General features: G+C 47.2%; 3 protein-coding genes across 9 annotated transcripts; 2 read left to right on the forward strand and 1 right to left on the reverse strand.

Moving 5' to 3' along the window:
- Window positions 1-17: 17 nt before the first annotated feature.
- LOC111140831 (histidyl-tRNA synthetase) lies at window positions 18-14,230 on the forward strand. 7 transcript variants are annotated; one of them, XM_022493031.1, is made up of 13 exons: window positions 18-203; window positions 485-574; window positions 6,341-6,460; window positions 8,756-8,851; window positions 9,501-9,626; window positions 10,281-10,388; window positions 10,538-10,636; window positions 10,831-10,924; window positions 11,122-11,249; window positions 11,342-11,584; window positions 13,056-13,172; window positions 13,347-13,493; window positions 13,822-14,230. In XM_022493031.1, exons 1-13 carry the CDS (start codon window positions 114-116, stop codon window positions 13,891-13,893), a joined length of 1,530 nt encoding a protein of 509 aa, XP_022348739.1. In that variant the 5' UTR covers window positions 18-113; the 3' UTR covers window positions 13,894-14,230. The 7 variants fall into 7 exon arrangements, with proteins under 7 accessions (XP_022348739.1, XP_022348740.1, XP_022348741.1 ...); XM_022493032.1 differs by having other exon boundaries at window positions 35-203; window positions 13,056-13,097; window positions 13,411-13,493; XM_022493033.1 differs by having other exon boundaries at window positions 35-203; window positions 9,501-9,566.
- Window positions 14,231-14,292: 62 nt separating this feature from the next.
- Window positions 14,293-17,025, forward strand: LOC111140834 (DND microRNA-mediated repression inhibitor 1). The gene is made up of 4 exons (XM_022493039.1): window positions 14,293-14,648; window positions 14,777-14,894; window positions 15,260-15,721; window positions 16,379-17,025. Exons 1-4 carry the CDS (start codon window positions 14,625-14,627, stop codon window positions 16,834-16,836), a joined length of 1,062 nt encoding a protein of 353 aa, XP_022348747.1. The 5' UTR covers window positions 14,293-14,624; the 3' UTR covers window positions 16,837-17,025.
- Window positions 17,026-17,142: 117 nt separating this feature from the next.
- On the reverse strand, window positions 17,143-22,751 carry LOC111140833 (WD repeat domain 55). The gene is made up of 7 exons (XM_022493038.1): window positions 22,191-22,751; window positions 18,835-18,935; window positions 18,657-18,744; window positions 18,386-18,565; window positions 18,193-18,292; window positions 17,937-18,106; window positions 17,143-17,852 (listed from the first exon to the last, which is right to left on the reverse strand). The coding sequence occupies exons 1-7, from the start codon at window positions 22,379-22,381 to the stop codon at window positions 17,531-17,533; spliced, it is 1,152 nt and encodes a 383-aa protein (XP_022348746.1). The 5' UTR covers window positions 22,382-22,751; the 3' UTR covers window positions 17,143-17,530.
- Window positions 22,752-23,911: the final 1,160 nt, after the last annotated feature.

The following is a 23,911-nucleotide window of genomic DNA, read 5'->3' on the forward strand; positions in this document are numbered from 1 at the left end:
GCGGAGGCTCTCTAGGCGTACGGGCCAGTGACTCGATAGCCGGAAGCTGTCCGTGCTGAGGCTGCGGTAACGAAGGCCGATCTAGACAGCGTTCAGTGCCGGTTGACCGCAGTATGGCAGAACGTGCAGCACTGGAGGAGCTAGTGCGACTTCAGGGAGAGCGCGTGCGGGGCCTCAAGCAGCAGAAGGCCAGCGCTGAGCAGGTGCGACCCAGGTGGCAGGGGAGAGGCCAAAGTTAGGGCCAGGAAGGACATAGAGCTGGGTGGTCTGCATAGAAGAGAGATGTGGGAAAGGGGACCGGGCGGGGAAGGGAGAAGCAGGGCCTGGTTGAGGAGGTGGGCGGGGTAGGACCCGAGAGAAGCAAAGCTGGGCCTGGGGAGAGAAATGTGCCTCAAATTCTGATGAGGGAGGGATACTGAATGAATGGCCGAGGAGAGGAGGGAGTGACAGACGTGATAGCTCAGCACCTACTTTACGTCCACAGATCGAGGAGGAGGTGGCAAAACTACTGAAACTGAAGGCGCAGCTGGGCCCTGATGAAGGGAAACAGAAGTTTGTGCTCAAAACCCCCAAGGTAAATATAATTCCTTTAAGGAGAAAGCCCCTAATCCCACTCCCAAGGGTGGATGCCCCTGCTTCCTTGAACAGTTGTTCTGGGAGCTGGGCTGAATTGGAGTCTGAGTCATTCTGGGATAGCAAAGTGATGGCAGAAACTAGACCAGCTGGGTGCTTAGGGGAGTATGCCAGCTACTGCTACTCCTTCTTTCATTAAGTAAATATTTACTGAGTGTTTCCTAAGTGCCTAGCACCATAGTATGTGAGTATGCCATGGTGAACAATATAGCCTACCCTCATGGAGCTTACATTCTACTGAAGGAAACAGATTTAGGACAGATAATCCCACTCTTGAATATGTAATTATAAATTGTGATAAATGATATAAAGGAATGATAAGCATTCTCTGAGACAAATAAGAACTAGAGCGTCTGAAAAAGCCTCACAGAAGTGATATACTAACTGACTGAGATGAATGGGAGGTAGCCAGGGGGAGAGCATGAGGAAGATAGGTTCGGGTACAGTATGGAAATCCTGAAGGAGAAAAGAACGCTGGTGGTTTCCAGGGACTAGAAAAAGACTTGATTAGTAGACCCAAATATACAGGAGAGTAGAGTGGAATGGAAATCCGTTGGAGATTACTAGCGTGGTCTCCTCCTGGAGAGGAGGAGTTCAGATGTCATTCTTTGTATGTTCTATAAGCAGAACTATTTACCATTTCATCTAGGTTCCCTTGGCACTTCATATATATATATATATCTACTATTGTATTTCTTGGTGACTTTTATAACATAGTTTATTTACCCTGAGAGGCTGAGACTGGTGTCTGGAACTGAACAGATAATTCAGTAAATGTGTGTGAAATTGGACTTCAAAGGAGAGGGGTCTTCCTTGTGTTAAGGTGTCACCTTTTTAGGTTCATTCTTTGGGCTCCTAAATTAATTGAGCTATTCCTTTCTACACACAACTAATTTCAGAGGTGAAAGAGACAATGTAAAATTACAAAGCAAAGATTATCAATAGTTTTTCAAACTCTTTACTGAAAAATTAATGGTGAATTTGTGACAGATCAGGCTGGCCTTACTAAACCCAAGGATCAATCTTAACATCACTAAAAGTAGGACATCCAGACATTATGTTTCTTCTGACGTGATGCAATTAGAAGTACACAGCACCACCTATGAAATATTCTTGCCGGGGTGCCTGGGTGGCTCAGTGGGTTAAAGCCTCTGCTTTCGGCTCAGGTCATGATCCCAGGGTCCTGGGATCGAGCCCCACATCGGGCTCTCTGCTCAGCAGGGAGCCTGCTTCCCTTCCTCTCTCTCTGCCTGCTTCTCTGCCTACTTGTGATCTCTGTCTGTCAAATAAATAAATAAAATCTTTAAATATATATATATATTCTTGCCAAGAAAAATTGAACCTGAATCTAATCAGGCCTTTTGACCTACCAGTTTATCAGAAATATGGGAGATGGAGGAATGTATTAAATGACACATTGTATACACTGTTAATGAAATCCAGAATATGAAAAGTTCCTTAGGACAAATTATTCAATTTTCTTAACAAATAAATGACATTTTTTAAAAAAGGAAAGGAAACTGTTGTGGATTAAACAGATAAGAGACAAACAAATACAGTGCATGGGCTTCATTTAGAATCTAATTCAGGGGCGCCTGGGTGGCTCAGTGGGTTAAAGCCTCTGCCTTCGGCTCGGGTCATGATCTCAGGGTCCTGGGATCGAGCCCCGCATCGGGCTCTCTGCTCAGCGGGGAGCCTGCTTCCCCCTCTCTCTCTGCCTGCCTCTCTGCCTACTTGTGATCTCTGTCTGTCAAACAAATAAATAAAATCTTTAAAAAAAAGAATCTAATTCAAACAAGTCCATCCTAAAAAAGTATTCTTGAGGCAACTGGGGAAAATTAAACACGGCTTGGTTATTAGATGATATGAAAGGGCTGCTGTTTGTTTTGTTGGTTGTAATAAAGGAATTTTAGTGTTTTGGGTTTTTTTTAAACCTCCTGCTTTAGCGAATGACAAATATTTAGGGACAAACTGATAGGATGTCTGGATTTACTCTAAAATATGCCAGGAAAGGGGCGCCTGGGTGACTCAGTCGGTTAAGCCGCTGCCTTCCCCCCAGGTCATGATCCCAGGATCCTGGGATCGAGCCCCGCATCAGGCTCCTTACTCAGCAGGGAGCCTGCTTCTCTCTCTGCCTCTTCGCACCACTCTGCCTGCTTGTGCTCTCTCTCTCTCTCTCTGATAAATAAATAAACAAACAAACAAATAAATAAGTTCTTTAAAAAATAAAATACTCCAGAAAAGAAAAGTTGGACCTTAGATAACGTAAAAATAACAGACACTGATGGTTATCGAAACTGGGTGATAGATAACATGGTGATGTATGATACTCTTCTCTATAATGTGTGTTTGAAAATTTCTATACTATTTTATTTATTAAGATTTTTATTTATTTATTTGACAGACAGAGCCTGATGCGGGGCTTGATCCCAGGACCTTGGGATCATGACCTGAGCTGAAGGCAGAGGCTTTAACCCACTGAGCCACCCAGGCACCCCTATACTATTTTAAAAGAAAGTGAGATTATACTGGAGAGTTAGTTTCCACTTTAGTTTGTTGAAATGCGTCTCTTCTTTTCTTTTTTTTTTTTTTTTTTTTTTTTTTTTTTAAAGATTTTATTTATTTGACAGAGAGAGATCACAAGTAGAGAGGCAGGCAGAGAGAGAGAGAGAGAGAGAGAGAGGGAAGCAGGCTCCCTGCTGAGCAGAGAGCCCGATGCGGGACTCGATCCCAGGACCCTGAGATCATGACCTGAGCCGAAGGCAGCGGCTTAACCCACTGAGCCACCCAGGCGCCCTGAAATGCGTCTCTTGATGTGTGATTTATATTAACAGAAAACCCAGTATCATGGGGTAGGACTCTTCCAAGAGGTTTTTGTGGTCAAAATTATTTTTATGATTATACTGACATGTATTTGCCTTTGTGACCACATTTGTTAATGAAAATGCAAAAGCACTGGTGAGTAGAACTGCTGGTGTCTTAGCATGAAATATGACAGCAGCCCTACACTATTCAAATAGCCATCATGTTCTTTATTTTCCTGCATTCATAATTTTTAAAAAAATCAGTTTTGCTTATGAATGTCCTTGATAACAGTAAAATTTGCTCATTTTATTGAATCTCAACCCTTGAGTACTCTCTTTTTTAGTATTCTGTGTGATGAAATGGCAAGAATACAGAAAGCACTTCTGCTGCATTCCAGAGCAGGAAAAACACTTGTGCTATTGCATGAGTTTAAGCTACCTAGCTACTGTTTTCACAGAACATCTTTTTTTTTTTTTTAAGATTTTATTTATTTATTTGACAGACAGAGATCACAAGTAGGCAGAGAGACAGGCAGAGAGAGAGGAGGAAGCAGGCTCCCTGCCGAGCAGAGAGCCCAATGCTCGGCTCAGTCCCAGGACCCTGAGATCTTGACCCGAGCCAAAAGCAGAGGCTTTAACCCACTGAGCCACCCAGGTGCCCCAGAACATCTTTTTTATTTGAAAGAAAAACTGAAAGACGAACTGCTGTTTTAAAGATTTGGATAATGAATGAAGTGAGCTTTGTCACCTCAAGGACAACATCTGACAATATTTTTTGCCATTGACAAAATTCAAGCATTCAGGTGAAAGTTAGGATTTTAGGGAACTTCTATCTTTCCCCATCATGTAGACAGCTTCCCAATCTAGTAGTGAAAGACTTTCCCAATGAGATCTGTGTTGATATTAACAAAGGTGTTTTCTAATATAGTGAAGTGTGTAAATATTTAGAAGATCTGTATAATTTATCAATGACCCAGTGTTTTCCACATGACTGATGTATAATGGTATAAAATAATACATGGGTAAAAGATTCAGAGTACAAGATGGAGTAATCAATATCTTTAAAATTATGGTAAAATATATGTGACATGAAATTTGCCATTTTAACCATTTTCTAAAGATTTTATCTGTTTATTTGAGAGAGAGAGAGCACTGGGAGGAGGGGTGGGCAGAGAGGGAGAGGCAGATGCTTAACTAATTGAGCCACCCAGTCACCCCTTTTTAAACCATTTTGAAGCGTACAGTGTGGTGGCATTAAGTAGGTTCGCATTGCATTGTTGTGCAACCATCACCACTATTCATCCCCAGAACTTTTTTTCATCATACCAAACTGACATTCTATACCCATTAAGCAGTAACTTCCCCCTCTACCCTCCCTCCAGCCCCAAGGTAACTACTGTTCTACTTTCTGTCTCTGTGAATTCTGGGTACCATATATAAGTAGTGTATTTTAATGTAACAGTGTGAAAAATTCACTGATGTAGTTCCTATTCCACACTGCAACCAATCTTTAAGAAACTACCATTTTTTGGATTCTGGTTTAGTTTAAGAAGATTATCTACAGTTAGCTAAAAAGTTTATTAAAATATTCCTTCTTGGGTGCTTGGGTGGCTCAGTCAGTTAAGTGGCTGCCTACAGTTCAGGTCATGATCCCAGGGTTCTGGGGTCCAGCCCCATAGCAGTCTCCCTGCTCAGCAGGGAGCCTGCTTCTCCCTCTCTCTCTACCTGCTGATCCCCCTGCTTGTGTGCATGTACTTACTTTCCTCTCTCTCTGTCAAATAAATAAAATCTTAAAAAAAAAAATTCTTCTTTTACAATTACACATCTTTGTAAGGCTAGATTTTCTTTATGCAACCAGAACAACATATCACAACAAAATTGAATGCACAAAGCATATGCAAGAACCCAGTTGTTCTCTGTTAGGCCAGACGTTAAAGATTTGCAAAAATGTAAATCAGCGTTACCCTTCTCACCAAATTTTTTTGTTTTGGGAAGTAGTTATAGTTTCCTAAAGTGTTATTTATGTTAACATGTAATGGATTTACTATGTGTTAAGTGAACTATAAAAATTCTTAAATGTTCACAGTTTTAATTTCTAATGCAATAAACTTTGATTGGTATAATCCACTTTGGGGTCCTTAATAAATAGTAAAAGTTTAAAGAGGTCCTGAGACCAAAGACTTGAGGGTAGGGTGTAAACACCCAGATTAGAAGCTCTGATCTGGAAGGACAGTGTTATTATAGCCCTGACTGCCACGAACCTGCTGAGTGGCCTTAGGTAATGATTTAACTTCTCAAATATCCTGTAATTCATCCATAAAAGGATTCTGCCCAGCCTATGTCATAGGGTTATCAGAAGCAGATTAGGGAATAGTATTTATTATAATTTAGTATTTATTGCTAAGTAGTATTAATTAATTAATTAGCATTTATTATTGCAAATAGTATTAGAATTTTTTTTAAGTTATGCTGGGGGTAAGTGTTACTTATAAACTTTGAAATTCAACTAGCTAAGCCAGTTTGAGTTGGTTATATACCTGTCATCAGGTATGTGTTTTCTCATAGGAAGGGAAATGTTCTGGTATCATAGAAAAAGAGTTTTTAGGAAAACTTCTCAGAAAATAGTGTTCTAAAAAAGAAAGAAAGAAAACAGCATTCTAAGAATTCTAGAAAATAGAACCACACTAAAAAGGGGATGGAATTTAGAAGGGTGTTAGCAAATGGGTGTGATAATTACTAGGGAATTGTTTGTGCTTACTTTACAACTCCTAGCCAGGAAAAGAAGTTTGGGACAGTGTTTATATCTGTCATCCTCAAGGTCATGCTTTTGTATTTTTGACCTGAATGTTTCCTGTTTGTTTTTAAATCCCATCCCTGGTTCTTTGGCCAATTTGGACTCCAAGGGTACAAGAGACTACAGTCCCCGGCAGATGGCTGTTCGGGAGAAGGTGTTCGACGTAATTGTCAGCTGCTTCAAGCGTCATGGTGCAGAAGTGATCGATACGCCTGTGTTTGAACTAAAGGTGAGGGATTGGTAAGGAGAAATTGGGTGGTGGGAGAGTGGATATATAAACAACAAAGAAGATGGTAAGAGAGTGAGAGGTGTCTCTCCTGTTGGAGACAAAGACCGGAATTTTCTCCAGTGAGAAGGGAGGCAGGCCTGGTTTAGAAGGAGAGGCCCTACTTTTTATTTGCTGTGGTCATGGCTGATCGCTTCCAGAAGAGGGCCCTTGTTAGAGTACGTTGTTATGGTCCTGTCTACAATGAATTCCCTGGTACCTGTTCTTGAGATGTTTTTGAGATACATACAAACCATATATATAAAGAATAAATATGTAACCAGTCTCCTGTTGATGGACCCTGAGATTGCTTCCAGTTCTTTACTGTTAAAAAAAAAAAAAAAAAGACTGCATCACTCCCTGTTTAAAACCATTACATTTATAACAAAATCCAAACTCTGCTTATGCTTACAAGGCCCTACATGATCTGGCCATTGCCTTACTTTCCCACCTCATCTTGTGCTATTCTTTCCCTTGGCCCCAGTGCTACTCTGGTCTTCTTTCTATTCCTGGACCATTCTAAATATGTTGTGTTTTTTTTTTAATTTTCTTGATTTTTTTATTAACATATAATGTATTATTAGCCCCAGGGGTACAGGTCTGTGAATCGCCAGGCTTACACATTTCACAGCACTCACCATAGCACATACCCTCCCCAATGGCCATAACGCAACCACCCTCTCCCTATTCCCTCCCTCTAAATATGGTTCTGTCTCAGGGCCTTTGTACTTGCCCTTACCTCTTCTTGAACTCCCTCGCCCCTCTTTGTTTGACTTTAATTTCAGATTAAAGTAGAGATTAAAGATTTTAATTTCCGATCTCAACTAAACTGCCATTCTTCGAACAGTCTTCTCCAACTATTTTGTCTAAAGTATCCGTTGTCTATCACATTGACCAGTTTTATTTCCATTAGAGCAGCTATCACTAATTGAAATTATCTCTTAATTTGTTTCCTTGCCTTAGTGTACTGCCTCTCTCTTCTCCTTAGTAGGAAAGATCCATGAGGGTGTGGACTGTATCTTGGTCTTGTTCACTGATGTATATTCATTGCTTAGAACAATGTCTGGTACTGGTGGTCATTCATCTGCAGGGTGAATTCACAGAAGTGAAATTGCTGGATCAAAAGACTGTACTCATTATTGTTTACCAATTCTCTTGGTTTGCTGGGGCTTCCAGAACAGAGTACCACAGACTGGGCAGCTTACCCAGCAGATTTAGTGTCAGGAGGCTAGAAGTACAAGATCAGGTGTCAGCAGGGTTGGATCTTTCGGAGGACCGTGAGGGAAGGATCTGTTTCAGGCCTCACTCCTTGGCTGTAGATGGTGTTTTCCTAGTGTCTTCACATCATCTTCCCTCTGCCTGTGTCCAATTTTCCTTTTTTCATAAGGACATCACTTATATTGGATTAGGGCCCACCTTCACTTAGCTTAACTACCTCTTATTAAAGACCCTGTCTCCAAATATAGTCACATTCTGAGGTTACTGGGGGGTAGGATTGCAATGTATGAATTTTGAAGGGGACACAGTTCAGCCCATAACACCGACCAAATGTATGAATGTTTCTAATTCTAGACTGGGAATTTTCAGGCTTTTTAAACTTTTCCAGTCTGGTAAATAAAATATGTTATCACCTTATTGAAGCCATCACATGGTAAGAACTACTATTTCAGTTTTGCCTTTTGACATTGTTCAAACTTTAAGCATCATAAAAACATTTCATTGATCTAATAATCCAATCTTAGGAATTAATTCTTAAAAAATGTATATTCCAAAGGAAAAAAACTATACCGAAGTGTATTTATTGAAATGTTATGGAACTTTATTTTTAAATAACCTAATCAACTGACGGTGGAACACTGGGAAGGAAAGAAATACAGAGCTGCTTCTCACCAAAGTATTACTCAGCTTTGTCTGATAAATAAATAAATCTGTCAAATAAATAAATAAATCTGTCAAATAAATAAATAAAATCTTAAAAAAAAAAAAAACTTCCTTTTAAATTGTTATATTTGGGGCGCCTGGGTGGCTCAGTGGGTTAAGCCGCTGCCTTCGGCTCAGGTCATGATCTCAGGTTCCTGGGATCGAGTCCCGCATCGGGCTCTCTGCTCAGCAGGGAGCCTGCTTCCCTCCCTCTCTCTCTGCCTGCCTCTCTGTCTACTTGTGATCTCTCTCTGTCAAATAAATAAATAAAATCTTTAAAAAAAATAATAATAATAAATTGTTATATTTATCATTGTGACCACCTTTGTATTTTCTCAGGAAACACTGACTGGAAAGTATGGAGAAGATTCTAAGCTTATCTATGACCTGAAGGACCAGGGTGGAGAGCTGCTGTCCCTTCGCTATGACCTCACCGTATCTTTCTAAACTTGGTCTCTTGGTACTTTGGATCAGTTGGTTCTCATTGGGCTGGGGCTATTTCTAGCCTCGGATTTGGGGATAGCCACACATAGGTGGGATTAAATATGATGTTTATGATAATCAGGGAACTTATTTCTTTAAACCAGGAATGGGACTTTAGCTAAACAGAGCATAGCCTTAAAAGTCTTCAGAATCCTGAGTGAGAGCTCAGCTTTATGTTGGGAACCAGTTCCAACTCAGTAATCCCTCGGCTCCAGAATCTCTCTCCCCTGCCCTGTCCAGTGGACAGAGTTCTCTTTAATTGACCAACAGTCCAATTCCTTTATCTCCAAGCTTTGTCAGAGAATCATCTGCTCAGAAATCCTACATGGAAACCTTTCTCTGCTCTCTGGCATATCTGCCTGGCCCCCTCCTATGCTCAGCATAGTCCAGGGGAGACACTAACCAAACGGAGAGGGACCCTAATCCTTTTTGAGACTTCTGCTGTGTGAACAAAGTTGATTCTGATGTTCAGAAATACTCTTAATCTTACAGGTTGTGGTTTTACTCACACACAGAGAAAGGTTAGACCCCAGCTTCTGTTGGTGGTGATAATCAGCTGCCGGACTGTATGAGGAGGGGCTTTCTCCTTAACCGTTATCAGGTTCCTTTTGCTCGATACTTGGCAATGAATAAACTGACCAACATTAAACGCTACCACATAGCCAAAGTATATCGGCGAGATAACCCAGCCATGACCCGTGGCCGGTATCGGGAATTCTATCAGTGTGTGAGTATGTGGGGCATGACAGGGAACTTGGCCCTCCCTCAACTTAGTAGAATCTCCTGGGTACTCATGGTGTCCTGAACAAACTGGATGCACCAGATAGTGCTAATCCTTAGATTACTTGAGTATTTTCATGTAGAGGATAGGGATTATTCTCCCCATTTTACATATGAGTAAACTTGCAACTCAGCAAGGTTAAGGGATGGTAGGGATAAGAAAGCCAAAGTCAGGCTTTGAACTCTTGGTCCAGTTTTCTTTATGTTAAACCACAGTGATTGGATCACAGCAAAGGATGGGGAGATTGGATTTGAAGTAACAGGTCATCCAGAGTGGTGGCAGAGCTTCTAAATAAAGAGAAAATGGTTAGGACTAAGGCCATGTATTTGCTCCCACAGTGCTACGAGAAAATAAGGAAAAGTAGCTGAGTGAGATAATGAAGGAAAGTAGACAGAAGGGAAACCAGGACTGGTAAGAGACCCAAGAATGCAGGGAGATTCCTCTGGGTTGGTGCTCTGACAGATAATGAAGGTGGTGTTGTGTGCATGAGTGTAGATAGGCCTTTATAGGGAAAAAGCAGAGCTCCCAGTACCCTGTCTGCCCGCCTGACCCTTAAGACAGTTAAAACCCTAAGCACTGTACCTACCCATCTCCCTGCAGGATTTTGACATTGCCGGACAATTTGACCCCATGATCCCTGATGCAGAGTGCCTGAAGATCATGTGTGAGATCCTGAGTTCCCTTCAGATAGGCGACTTCCTGGTCAAGGTCAGAGCTGGATGGGTTTGGAGGGCAAAGCCGGGCCTAGCTTCTCATAGGAGAAGATCCTCTGCAGAGAGACCAGTAGCCCAAGTGACCAAAACTGTTAATGTTCACACAAAGAGATTCTCTCCTCACTGTGCCTTGGGTCCCTGCAGGTGAATGATCGGCGCATCCTCGATGGGATGTTTGCCATATGTGGTGTTCCTGATAGCAAGTTCCGAACCATCTGCTCCTCAGTGGACAAGCTGGACAAGGTAATGACCTAAACACTTCACTCTTTTCTCAGACCCCACCCTGCTCTGAGAAATGTAAAATAAGATCAGAAAAGGAGGATTAGCCCCAGAATGAAAGGCAACTTCTGCTCCAAAACTGCCCCCTCAGGGGGGCCCACACTTACTCTGCAGTGGAGAACTACCCAGGAGTCCCTTACTGGTATCTGTCTGCCTAGGTGTCCTGGGAGGAAGTAAAGAACGAGATGGTGGGAGAGAAGGGCCTCGCACCCAAGGTGGCTGACCGTATTGGGGACTATGTCCAGCAGCATGGTAAGGAACAGACCCTGCCTCTCCAACAGCCATCGAACTGGCCTCAAACCTTAGGCCAAAACTGTGTGTGTGTGTGTGTGTGTGTGTGTGTGTACGTGTACGCATGCAGACATGTGTAGTCTAGGCAAAAAGGTAGAAAGCACCTCTACCTGTTTGCTCTTGTCAGTCAGTCTGGCTCACAAATGGTATCTCCCCAGGTGGGGTATCCCTCGTGGAACAGCTGCTCCAGGATCCTGAACTGTCCCAAAACAAACAGGCCTTGGAGGGCCTAGGAGACCTAAAGATACTGTTTGAATACCTGACCCTGTTTGGCATTGCTGACAAGGTGAGTCAGGCTGGGGTGGACACTATAGCTCAGCTCCAGGGTTTCAGGTCCTTGATCCTCATCTGGTACTGACTGTGCTCTTGTCCCCACAGATTTCCTTTGACCTGAGCCTTGCTCGAGGCCTAGACTACTACACTGGGGTGATCTATGAGGCGGTGCTGCTACAGACCCCAGTTCGGGCAGGGGAAGAGCCCTTGGGTGTGGGCAGTGTGGCTGCCGGAGGACGCTATGATGGGCTAGTGGGCATGTTCGACCCAAAAGGACGCAAGGTGCCATGTGTGGGGCTCAGCATTGGGGTAGAGCGGATCTTTTCCATTGTGGAGCAGAGGCTAGAGGTATGTCCTGGGGGTGTGCAGCTGGTGGCATGTGAGCTGTTTTGTTTTATCTTCAAGGGGGCAGATGGTACTGTTTTGGTCAAGGAGCATCTTTGGAAAGAAATGGAGAAAAGATGGTTATTGTCTTTCATACCCCACTATAGGCCATCTTTATGGATCTTTGATCATTGTTTCTTCACAGAATCCTTTCTTCTGGGTCTCTGCATTTCCCTGAGCACTGTCAGAAGTCATAGTATATCCAAAGACCCAGATCTTTAGAATACAGAATGCTTGATATTTTACTATTCTGTGCTGGGCACCGTGCTTAGTGCTTTTCATACGCTATCAGTAAAATTCTTACATACCCCTCTGAGAGTAGCTACTTTTATTTATTTCTAGACAAGGGAACTGAAGCATTACAGGTCACAGCTTGCTCAAGGTTGTGAAACTCTTTAAGTAGCAGGGTCAGAATTCGAATCCAGGCAGTCTAAATCCAGAGTCTTGCTCCTAACTACTCTGATGTTGTTTCTAAGTGGTAAGCGTGTATCTGAGGCCTTGGGATCCTTCAGGTGGATATCTTCACTCTCTAGCCCCTAGAGTGACACCAGGGAAGGTCTCATGGCCTCAGGCACTCCTTTGCTGCTGCTCTTAACTGGCTGGTCTCATTTCATCCCTTGGGGAATTCTCCAGCAGTAATCATCCCAATGCTTCCATCCTTTCCTCTGGAGCGGAAACCATCCATGTTTCCCAGTTAAGGTCACTGTTCCAGTAGACATCTTATGTTGTTAAGAACAATGAAAATAGGGGCACCTGGCTGGCTCAGTTTGTTAAGAAGCTGCCTTCAGCTGGGTCATGATCCCAGGATCCTGGGATCAAGCCCCACGTTGGGCTCCTTGCTCAGCAGGGAGCCAGCTTCTCCCCTACCTGCCACTCCCCCCTGCTTGTGCTTGCTCTCCCTTCTCTTTCTCTGTGCGAAATAAAATCTTACACAAAAAAAAAAAAAAAAAAAAAAATCTATGAAAATAGTTTTCCAGAAAAAGACAAGGGGCAGCAGAAGCATTGTCCCTTTCCCCCGTCCACCCACACCCTGGGTTGGGCCCTGTGGCCAAAGCATAATAGGCACAGCCTCTTGCCTGGGCAGACATGTTGTAAGTGGGAACTGGGTAAACTCACAGTATCGCTTCTGTGTGAATGTTCTTTTGGACCCTTAAGGTACTAGAAGGAGACAAGTTTTAAGTTATTGTACATAAACCACCTTTGCCCTTGCCCTACATTATCTGTTCTGGCAAGTCATAGGTACGAACCAGTCAGTTCATTTCTTAACATCTTCTAGGAGCTACCTTATGCCCCGTTGCTAGGGGAGAAGACTGGGCCCCTGTCCTGGTGGAGCTCGTGCAGTTGGGTCTGATCTCTCAGTATCCTGACAACAGCCTGCTCTATTTGCTCCTTGAAGGTAGCCCAGCTCTCTGACTCTTACCTGCCCCTTCCCCAGGCTTTGGAGGAGAAGGTACGGACCACAGAGACACAGGTGCTTGTGGCATCTGCACAGAAGAAGCTGCTGGAGGAGAGACTGAGGCTTGTCTCAGAGCTCTGGGATGCTGGGATCAAGGTAGAGGAGGCCAGCCCCAGGGTGGCAGCAAACTTGGGAGTGCTGGGAACAGACTAAATAAAAGCTCATCCATGGCAACTTCGGGTAGGAGAGCTAAAAGCACTTGGGCTCCAAGGAGGTTGTCCCTGAGGACAATAGAAACCAGCCTTCATCTTCCACCCTTGTCCCCTGCAGGCAGAGCTGCTCTACAAGAAGAACCCAAAGCTGCTGAACCAGTTGCAATACTGTGAGGAGGCAGGCATCCCACTGGTGGTCATCATCGGTGAGCAGGAGCTCAAGGACGGGGTCATCAAGCTCCGCTCAGTGGCCAGCAGGGAAGAGGTACATAAGTAGGCAGGAAAGCTGAGGGATGGGGAATGTATGGCATTTTGGCAGTCCATCCCCATTCAAGACCTGAGTAAAAGCTTGGCACTCATGTTAGTACCCTCTCAGAAAAGACGAAAGGGTTAGCCTGTTACTGTGGTCATGGTAGGGAGTCCCATCTCCATCTATACCCAGTGTCTCTGGCTTCTCCAAGAAGCACTATCTACTTTTTGCCTGCATTCCAGCTCCCGGCTGAGCCAAGCCTGATGACTAGAGGAAGGAGTGGGTACTTAGGAGCAGTGGAGTCAAAGATACTCATACCACCTTCTCTCCCCATCCTGGCCAGGTGGATGTCCGAAGAGAAGACCTTGTGGAAGAAATCAAAAGGAGAACAAGCCAGCCCTTTTGCATCTGCTGAGTTGAGCAAACTATCAGCAAACTGGGACTGGCACTATTTGAGGCTAAGAAGACTCTGCATATATACTTAACAGCTTTGCACACTTCTGTTCTAGCAGGAAGACCTGAACAGTGGTCAGAACAGAGACTTTTTATTATGATTATTTTATTGGTAATCACGGACAAAAGTGGCCAGGTATTACACCATTTTTCCATAGGAGGTCCTGGGGGCTTAGTCCAGTCTGTGCTCTGGGGACCGAGCCTAAGAATGGTCGCCCCTGCACGACCCTAACCAGATGGAGGGAATGCTCCCCCCCAAACAATACTTAAAGGTCCAATAAAATGACTCAACCACTGGAGCCTGCCTGTGTCACTGTTACCTGGTCCTGCCTTCGCTGTGGGAGCCTGGGCCTCCCATTCCAACGACTTGAGCGGTGGGAAAGTGGGGAGAAAGACTTTACGCAGCACTGGCACTGCCCCAGGGTGAAGGGTGCCGCTGAGGTTCCCGCCTCCAGCGCACATCCGTGCCCTAGGAGGTGGGGCTGTCGGTACACTCACGGGTTAAGGTTCCAGCTTTCACCTGAGGGCTGGAGGTTTCCGCGGCGCACGTGCAATGGATACCCCCACCCCCTTGGGGGGCGGGGTCGTGTTCAGAGCCAATGAGAGCTTGGGGGGCGGAGGAGTAGGGAAGCTTCCAGAGGCAGATGCGGAGAAGATTATAAAGGAGGTACCGACCGGCCGGCGGAGAGAGCCATGCAGTCCAAGCGGGAGTGTGAGGTAAGTGGTGGCACGAGGGGCTCGACAAGTGCCACCTGCGCAAGAAGTGGCCCATTGGGCTCTACTCCACGGGCGAGGTGGGGGCGGGCACGGTGATCCGCCATTCCAACCTGCCCTTTCGCCTTCAGCTATGGTGTGAGAGGGTGAATCCAGAGAACAAGGCCGCGTTGGAGGCGTGGGTCAGGGAGACCGGCATCCGCCTGGTGCAGGTGAACGGGCAGAGGAAGTATGGCGGGCCACCCCCAGGTACGGTAGTCTCAGCCCTACGCCTGCCTCGCTCCCCCAGCCTCGACGGTACCGACCGGCACCCTCTGGGCGGGGAAGGGATATCCCGGTGCTCAGCAGGCAGAAACCTCTGTCCGTTGCACCCCCTCCAGTCAAGCAGCTGAGGAAACTTAGGCTCTCCACCCACCCACCTTGCCTCCCTCGAGGCAGGGAAGCCAGCCTTGCTGTTAGCTTAGGCACCCAGTTATGCCAACGACGGGGGGCGGGGGGAGTGCTGCGTCCATTTCACAGACATTTGCTCATAGGCCCCCTCGGGCTGACTGCCGGGGCCCGAACCCGGAACCATCCCGGAGGATGACGGTGCCCCTTCCCGCCCCTTCCCCCAGGCTGGGTGGGCAGCCCGCCGCCAGCCGGGTCCGAAGTGTTTATCGGACGGCTGCCTCAGGACGTGTACGAGCACCAGCTGATCCCACTGTTCCAGCGCGTGGGCCGCCTCTACGAGTTCCGCCTGATGATGACCTTCAGCGGCCTGAACCGCGGCTTCGCCTACGCGCGCTACAGTTCGCGGCGCGGCGCCCAGGCAGCCATCGCCACGCTGCACAACCACCCGCTGCGGCCGTCCTGCCCGCTGCTCGTGTGCCGCAGCACGGAGAAGTGCGAGCTGAGTGTGGACGGGCTGCCTCCGGGTCTGAGCCGCCGCGCGCTGCTGCTCGCGCTGCAGCCCCTGGGTTCCGGCCTGCAGGAGGCGCTGCTAATGCCCAGCCCCGGGCCGGCGCCCGCGCAAATTGCGCTGCTCAAGTTCAACTCGCACCGCGCGGCCGCCATGGCCAAAAAAGCCCTGGTGGAAGGTAGGGGTGGGGGGGCAAGGCTGCGGGGGGCTGCTGAAGGGGGCCAGACACATTTTGCCATGCACTTGACACATCAGTATAGAGGTATAGAGGGTGAAGCAAGATCGTAGGGTTAAGAATGCCTGTTTTCGACGTCATACTATATATGACCTGAGATTTTTAATTTCCGCGGGTGTACCAAGTACCACCTACGTGAACTCTTCCCTTGCATTGTGTCTTCAACATTCCAATGAAACACAGAATGATCTCCCTCTTTAGATATGAAGAGAGGGTTTAAAAGAAATTGATTTGCCCTAGGCAGTCCTGCTGAGTCTGCCTTTTATCTACTATAGAACTTCCTACCTTTGGGTGTGGTGACAATTAGATGGCACTTAGCACATTCCCTGAGTCCTGTTAAGCCTTCACAATAAAGGTTAGCTATTATGATGGTTATGAGGTAGACAAAGCCTGCATCCACCAGCACACCAATAAGGAAACTTAGAAGGTAGCAGCTACTACACCCCCTTTTCAAAGAAACACAATGAAGCCACCAGGAAATGGGAAGGCTAGATATTAAACAGGCCTCCCTGTGAACCCTCTGACTCCAAAGGGTTCACAGGGCCTGGGAACTTGGATCCAGGACTTAGGCCTCTCCTTGTCTCTGCCTTTTTCCTGCAGGGCAGTCCCGCCTCTGTGGAGAGCAAGTGGCCGTGGAGTGGCTTAAGCCAGACCTGAAGCAGCGACTCCGCCAGCAGCTCATGGGTCCCTCCCTGCAGTGCCTACAGCCAGAGGGCAGTCGACTGGCCCCAGCCGGGGACAAGCTAGAGTCCCACCGGCCTCGGGCTGCCCTGCAGCTGTTGTGCCAAAGGATGAAGCTGGGCAGCCCCGTGTTCCTCACCAAGTGTCTAGGCACAGGCCCTGCCGGCTGGCACCGCTTCTGGTACCAGGTGGTGATCCCCGGGCACCCAGTGCCCTTCAGTGGCCTCATCTGGGTGGTGCTGGCCCCAGACGGGCAGGATGGGCACGAGGTAGCTAAGGATGCAGTGTCTGCCAGGCTGGTAGAGGCACTGAGTGAGTCCAGAGCCAGCTTTCTCCGGTCTGCTGGGGCTGAGGCAGGTACCATGGTTAAGCAGTGACCCTGTCCTCTTCACAGGCAGTCTGTACGAGTTAGCAGAGCCTGTCAGTCTCCAGCCCAGCAGGCCTGGGCAGCCACCATCTGTCCTCAAAGAGGAGGAGCGTGGGCCCTGCCCTACCTCTGACAGCCTCCCAGCTGGGGCAGGGCCCCAGTACACCAGGAAAGCTCAGGGTTGGCTAAGTTGTGGTGAGGGACCTTGTTCTCCCCCTCCCAGCCCAGGGTCTGACCTGCCTCATGGTATTCCTTGGCCATTCAGTGCGATAGACACACTAACAACCCTTCTTCTCCCACAGCTTAGTATGAATCTCATCTCTTAGTCTCTTGATTTGTCATCTTTGTTGATTTTATTTGGAGGCTGGCTGAGCCAGAGGGTCAGAAAATCTGCCTTTTGTCCCCACTACTTGACATTCTGGTTACAGTATATGTGATTTTGGGTTTTTCTATGCTGTTGTATTTATATTAAACCCCTGGTTGGTGTACACTGTGGTCCGTGCTATCTTGCCCCAGCTCTGGGCTTGTCTTACACCGGCAGAGTGAGCAGCTGCCACCGAACAAGGACTTTCTCCCACCAGTGCCCTCAGTCCTGAGCCTCTGGCTACACAGCTTTGTGTACTGCACAAGAGTAGTAAAAGTTCATAGCATCTCTGCGTACCCAGCCCAGGGAGCAACACTTGCTCAGTGAGGACCTATCCGCCTCAATCACTATCATTCTCACTCTCTTTCTCTTCCTTCTGAGCTGTGGAGTCTTCTTCCTCTTCCCTCAGGCCTGCAAAGAAGTCATCTGTGCTCCACGCCTTGCTGCTCAGACCCCGCAGTGGCCCTCCCTTTTTCTTGCGCCGGCGGTAGTCATCGACTACCACAGTCCGCAGCTGGGCCATGTTCCAGAACTTGAGGCGCTGGTCGTGACCACTGCTGGCCAGGAAGTGGCCACAGTGGGAGAGGGCCAGCTTCTCCACAGGCTCCCCAGCATGCTGCCCCACGCTGCCCACCACGCGATTTGGCAGGATATTGACAGCCCTGGGCAGAGAAAAGATAGTGTTTGGTCTTGGCTGGTGGGCTCTGCCCCTGGTGTGATCTCAGGGCTGTCCTGGCCTCTCTCACCTGATGACTCCATCAGTGGAACCAGTGCACAGCAGGCTCTCAGTGACTGGAACCATGCAGTCAACAGACTCCGCTCTTAGGGCAAACCGATCACTTGTGGCCCCAAAGCCATTCCAGTTGAAGAGGTAGATGGTGCCTTCACTGGAGCCACAGGCCACCTTCTTCCCATACTGCAGGAAATAAAGGAAACCATATTTGTGGAGGCCCATCTGAACAGATCCCTATCATATTCCCAAACCCCCATACCCAGATGTACTTTCATGACAGTGACGGAGGTCAGGTCTCCAGACTGAGGCTCTGAGAGTAGTTCAAACCGGCGTCGCCTGATGTTGAAGACACCCAGGCAGCCATCCCCACTGTAGAGAAAGAGCAGCAGGCTTAGCCAAAGCTCCCATCAAAGGAGAGAGCTTTAACAGGGAAGGGAAAGGGCGGCAGCTTTGAGGCTATACCTGGCTGTAAGCAGCAGCTTCTTGGCTGGGTCCAGAGCCATGTCAGCAATATACTCCTCATGCTGCCGCATATCCATTAAGGGGCCCTCCTTCCGCTGGTCCCAGAGCCGGATGCCACCTGTGTCATCCCCAGTGGCTAGGACATTCTCATCTACCAGCAGCAGGCTGTTGATGGGGGCACTAGGGATACAGAGCTTCTTGAAGCATCTCTGTCCCAGGAGGAACCTACCACATTACCCTTGACCTCAACACACAATTTAGCTGCCCTTACCCATGAGCCTTAGAAATGCGTCTTTCCAGTCGGCCCTGCTCCACATCTAGAACGTGGATGGCTTTGTCCTTGGAGACAGTGACAAGTTCTGGGGGGGGGGGGAGGTACTCAGGTCATGTTGCCGCGCCCTGCTCCCTTGCCAAAAGATTGCTGGCTGGCTGCCGTGCCCGGTACTCACTCTGTCCATTTTCAGAGAAGACCACAGCTCGGCAGGATTTGAGGTGGTGACCTGAAGACCAGAGCTCCTTTGTTTCTCCCTCTTGGCAAGAGTAGGAAAAGCTAGGGGGAGGAGGAGAATCAATGACTCCAAAACCTGCCAGCATGGAATATAAAGACCAACCAGTCAACCTTCAGCCTATCTAGGAACTGCTGTTTATACACCATCAAACCCAAGGGGGTTAACATCCCATTTTTCCATTTTCAAATGTTAAGTCTTTTATTCAACATGTATTAATTCAAAGTACATCTGCTCAGGACTTCTTTGTGAACTGACCCATCATCCTTAAAAGCCCCAGCTTGGGGAAATACTAGATCTGGACCACAATGGGGGGACATGAAATACGTGCTAAAGGCAGAAGAACAGGGGTGCCTGGGTGGCTCAGTTGCTTAAGCGTCTGCCTTTGGCTCAGGTCATCCCAGAGTCCTAGGATTGAGCCTTCATCAGGCTTCCTGCTCAGCAGGCAGTCTGCTTCTTCCTCTCCCTTACCCTCTGCCCCTCCCCCGAGCTTGTGCTCTCACTCTCTCCCTCTCAAGAAAAAATCTTGAGGGGAAAAAAAGGGGGGATGGTGCCTGGGTGGCTCTGCCTTGGGCTCTGGTCATGGTCTCAGAGTCCTGGGATGGAGCCCTGCCATAGGGCTCTCTGCTCAGCAGGGAGCCTGCTTTCTCTTCTCTCTCTGTCTGCCTCTCTGCCTACTTGTGATCTCTCTCTCTGTCAAATAAATAAATCTTTAAAAAAAAAGGAAAAAGAAAAAAAAGGAACAGCTCCAGGAGTTTGAAATGTAAAAATTGACAGAAGACAGGGCTCTTGTACTCCAGGTCTATATGAGCTAAAGAAAGTTAAAAATAATTACAGAATATAGTGGCCACAGGCTGAAAAGGAGGTAGGATCAAAATGGAGGTGGAACAGAAAAGGGCCAGCCTGGAAGCTCAGCTTTGAGCCAAGTACTTGTCCAGAGTGTATCACCAGTGGCTACCTCAAGGCAGATCCTCAAAAACGGCCGGATGACAAAGTGCTTAATTGCCAGGGAGTTTCAGGCAAGCAGAACAGGGTCTGCTTATTTGCTCTGTCCCAGTGCCTAGCAGGAGAAAAGAGCCCCGGAAAGCTAAGGTCAAAATGTGAGTTGGGGGGGCACCTGGGTGGCTCAGTGGGTTAAGCCTCTGCCTTTGGCTCGGGTCGTGGTCTCAGGGTCCTGGGATCAAGCCCCACGTTGGGCTCTCTGCTCAGCAGGGAGCCTGCTTCCCCCTCTCCCTCTGCCAGCCTCTCTGCCTACTTGTGATCTCTCTCTCTCTGTGTCAAATAAATAAATAAAAATCTTTAAAAAAAAAAAAAAAAAGATGTGAGTTGGGTCATGAAGAGTTAAACAGTTCACCTGGCAGATACTGGAGGCAGATATGAATGTCCCTTCTAGGGCAAGGACAAGGAAGGAGGAGGGTTCCAGTGGCAGGAGAGTGAAATGACTGAATCTAGAAAGAGGGGCTGGACTGGAGATCATATAGGCCAAGCAGAAGGATGAATTTAATCCTTTGGGGAAAGGAACCTCTTTGAAATGATCGTGGGAGAAGTCAGAAGCCTGCCAAAAGGCAGTGGCTGAAGGTAGGAAAGAGGAGACAAACTGAAGCAATGGCGATGTGAATCAAGGGGGAGGTCCAGAGTGACTCCCAAGTGTACAGCATGAAGTAGGTAAGTAGGAGTAGTAGTAGAAAGGAACCCACCTTTGTTGAACTCAGTAAACACCTGAATGCTCTGCAAGGTAGGTCCAGGCATACCTCCTCTTACGGCACTTCACAGACACTGCATTTTTTTATACTGAAGGTCTGTGGCAACCCTGTATGGAACCAGTCTATCAGTGCCAGTTTTCCAACACCATCTGCTTGCTTCTTGTGTCTCTCACATTTGGGGAATTCTCACAATATTTCAAACCTTTTCATTGTATTTGTTATAGTGATCTGTGACCAGTGATTATGACTCACTCATGACAGTGAGCATTTTTTAGCAACAAAATATCTTTTAATTAAGGCATGTATACTGTTTTTTTGGACATAATGCTAATACACATTTAATAGACTTAAGTATAGTGTATACTTATGTGAACTGGGAAACCAAAAAATTCGGTGACTGGCTTTATTTAAACGGTCCGGAGCCAAACCTGCAATGTCTCAGAGTTATGCCTGTATTATTCCATTTTTGAAGATGAAAATATGGAAGTTAACTTGCCCAAGGTGACTGAAGCTAATAAAGAGGTTAAGGTTTAATGTCATTAAGTACACCTGACAGCACAACTCTTCTGGTTAAAACCTTCAATGACTCTTCACTGCTTCCAGCCTACTCATCTTGTTCAAAATCAAATACATATTAAGCACCTACCGTGGTCTAGAAGAGGAGATAAAAAGGACAACAAAACAGACTACAGATTACATAAAAATGTTTTTCAAACTCCAGTCATGATCCATTAGTGAACTGTGATCAGCATTTTATGTCTGTGTGCCTGTAATAACAATGTAATAAACCGGAAAATATCAGTGCATCACACATAATTATATGTGGTGTGGGGTGAGGTCAAAAAAGTTTGAAAAACATTTTTATTTTTAGTGAAGGAGCAAACATTCAAATAATTACACAAACGGATTTAAGATTACAAACCATTACGAAGTTTCTGAGGGCAAGTTATCTGGTGCTAACACAGCAGTGTCTAATGAGTAATCTAATTTAGCCTGGGGAAGGGGAGGACAAATGTAGAGATGCCGAGAACTCAGGGATAGTGGGGAAAGTTTTCCAGGCAGAAAGAAAAAGCCGCAAAAGAGCTGAGGATTTAAGATACATTGAAAAGGTAAGAATGAATGAGCACAGAAAGTAAGGGGAAAGTGAGCGAGAACCAGATGGCCAAGATCCTAAAAGCCAGGTTAAGGAGTTTTGACTTAACCCTAAAAACCAAGGTAAACTACTGAGGGGTCTTAAGAAAGAGAGGTCGTTAGATTTGTGTTTGAAAGATCAATTAAAGCAGGCAAGAGGCAAAGTGGAGGGGGCCCATTCAACCCATTTCAGGCTCAGTATAATAATCCAATGAAAAATAAGTGTCCTGAACGCCTTCTCGTCCTGCTACCGTCTCTGGACTTCGTCAGGGCATTCCAGCCACTGTGTCTTCCTTTCAGTTGTCTCAAGAGATTTGTGTGGTAACTGGTTCAAAACCAAGTGTTACTGAACGAATCGATCAGATGGGTCTTGCAAGATTTGTCTCCCGCACCTTTCTCTCCTCATCCCACTTCACCCCTGGGAGCTTCCAGATCCCGCAGCCCCGAGCCCTGCCCAGCACTTACACGAACACGTCCCCATCCACGTCCCCCGCCGCCAGGAGGTCGCGGGCCGGATGGAACGCCAGCCCGCTGGCCGGTGCTTCCAGCACTATGTCTTCCGGGGTGTCTCGGATGCGGACCGGGGCTTCCGTTGAGTCGGGGTCCTCCTCGTCGCTCCCATCCTCGGCGGGCCTCTCCTCACACGCGCGGTCCATGCACGAAGGAAAGCGAGCCGCTCAACAGTTGAGCAGCGAACCCAAAACCCTCCCCCTGACCTAGAGAAGTGGCCCAGATTCCACTTCCGCCTTGGGGGCGGATCCGGAAGTGGCGCTGAGACGAGAAAGGGCGGGGTGGGCCGCAGCTGTGGTTCCCAGAAACCCAGCCCTCAAGGTGAGCAGCTGGTCCACGTTAGCGCGGCCCTTTTCTGGGCCAGGTAGATGGCGTGACTGTCAGTGCTATCCTTGGTCACGTCTCGCGAAGTTAGGTACTGTTGAAGTCCTTTCCCCTCATCCAGATCGATGCTGACAGTTGGGGACTCCCTCCCTCAACTAGTAAGGATGATTTACTGCCCTCAGGATGGAGAGGGGGACGCCAGTCTTTCAAGGCTTTGTGGCATCCAAGAGCAACCTCCACGTTAGCCCGGAAGCCCCAAAAGCCCCACACCACGAGAATTTGGCATGTGGAGGTCATGGACAGCACTCAGGCCAAGCGCACGCTTAAACTGCGGCGGGTCTATGCTCAACATCGTTGGGGCCAAAGAACAGCACCTTGCCAGTTCCTACAGTTTGGCTGCATACCCTCAGTAGGCCAGGCCAGCAGTGCTCAGAGCTGGAAAGGAGTTGCTTAAAAGGAAAATGGGGACAACAGTCGATGTTCTTAACATTCTGGTTATCATAGGTTCCATAAAAATGGGAACGCTCTGGTGGGGCAAATAAGGAGCACAAACCCCTGGTACTGAAGAGAAGCTTCTACATCACTGTGCTACTAAGCCTTCTAAGACATATTATATGCTGATGTCCAACCCCTTCACGGAGAGGTGAAAGTGAGGTGAGGGACCTCAGAGAAGCTCCATGTCCTATGTGAATGGAAAAGTTGCCACGTGGTGTGGGGGGCCCTTGTCACCCACCATGTCGCCAACCAGAGGACTTTGGGCATGTCCACAAGGCTTGGTAATATCTGCAGAAACAGATTTTATTTTTAAGTAAGCCCAACAGCCAGCGTGAGGCTTGAACACCAAAAGCTGCATGTTCTGCTAACTGAGCTAGCCAGCCAGGCTCCCCTGCAGAAATGGATTTTTTAAATGGACAGTCAACCCCCAGGGTTTTTTGCTTTTGTTTTTTAAGTAAGCTCTTTGCCCAGTGTGCGGCTTGAACTCAGGACCGTGACATCAAGAGACGTGTTCTACAGACTGAGCCAGCCATACACCCCAAACCCCAGGTCTTAAATTTAATGACCCTCTAGCTATCTTCATCGAAGCCAGGTCTCTGTGACCCTTTTCTTAACTGGGACCAATGCCTACATCCATGAAGCCAGCATGTCCTTTACTGTCTGATATTAGGCATTCTAGGTGCTATTGCAGTTAAAGCCCAATTTCAAACTCCTAGGTGCCATGCACAAAGCTGTTTTCCTCACATGCTCTTGCCCTATCAAGCTGAACGTGACCAAAGGCAAGGCAAAGGTTAAGGTGGCCTTCTAGCTTTCCATATATGTGCTCATCCCACAGGTCTTAGGCTCAAGACAGGCAG

Source organism: Enhydra lutris, unplaced genomic scaffold, assembly GCF_002288905.1.
Source record: "Enhydra lutris kenyoni isolate GAN:26980312 unplaced genomic scaffold, ASM228890v2 scaffoldscaffold5, whole genome shotgun sequence".
Taxonomy (NCBI): domain Eukaryota; kingdom Metazoa; phylum Chordata; class Mammalia; order Carnivora; family Mustelidae; genus Enhydra; species Enhydra lutris.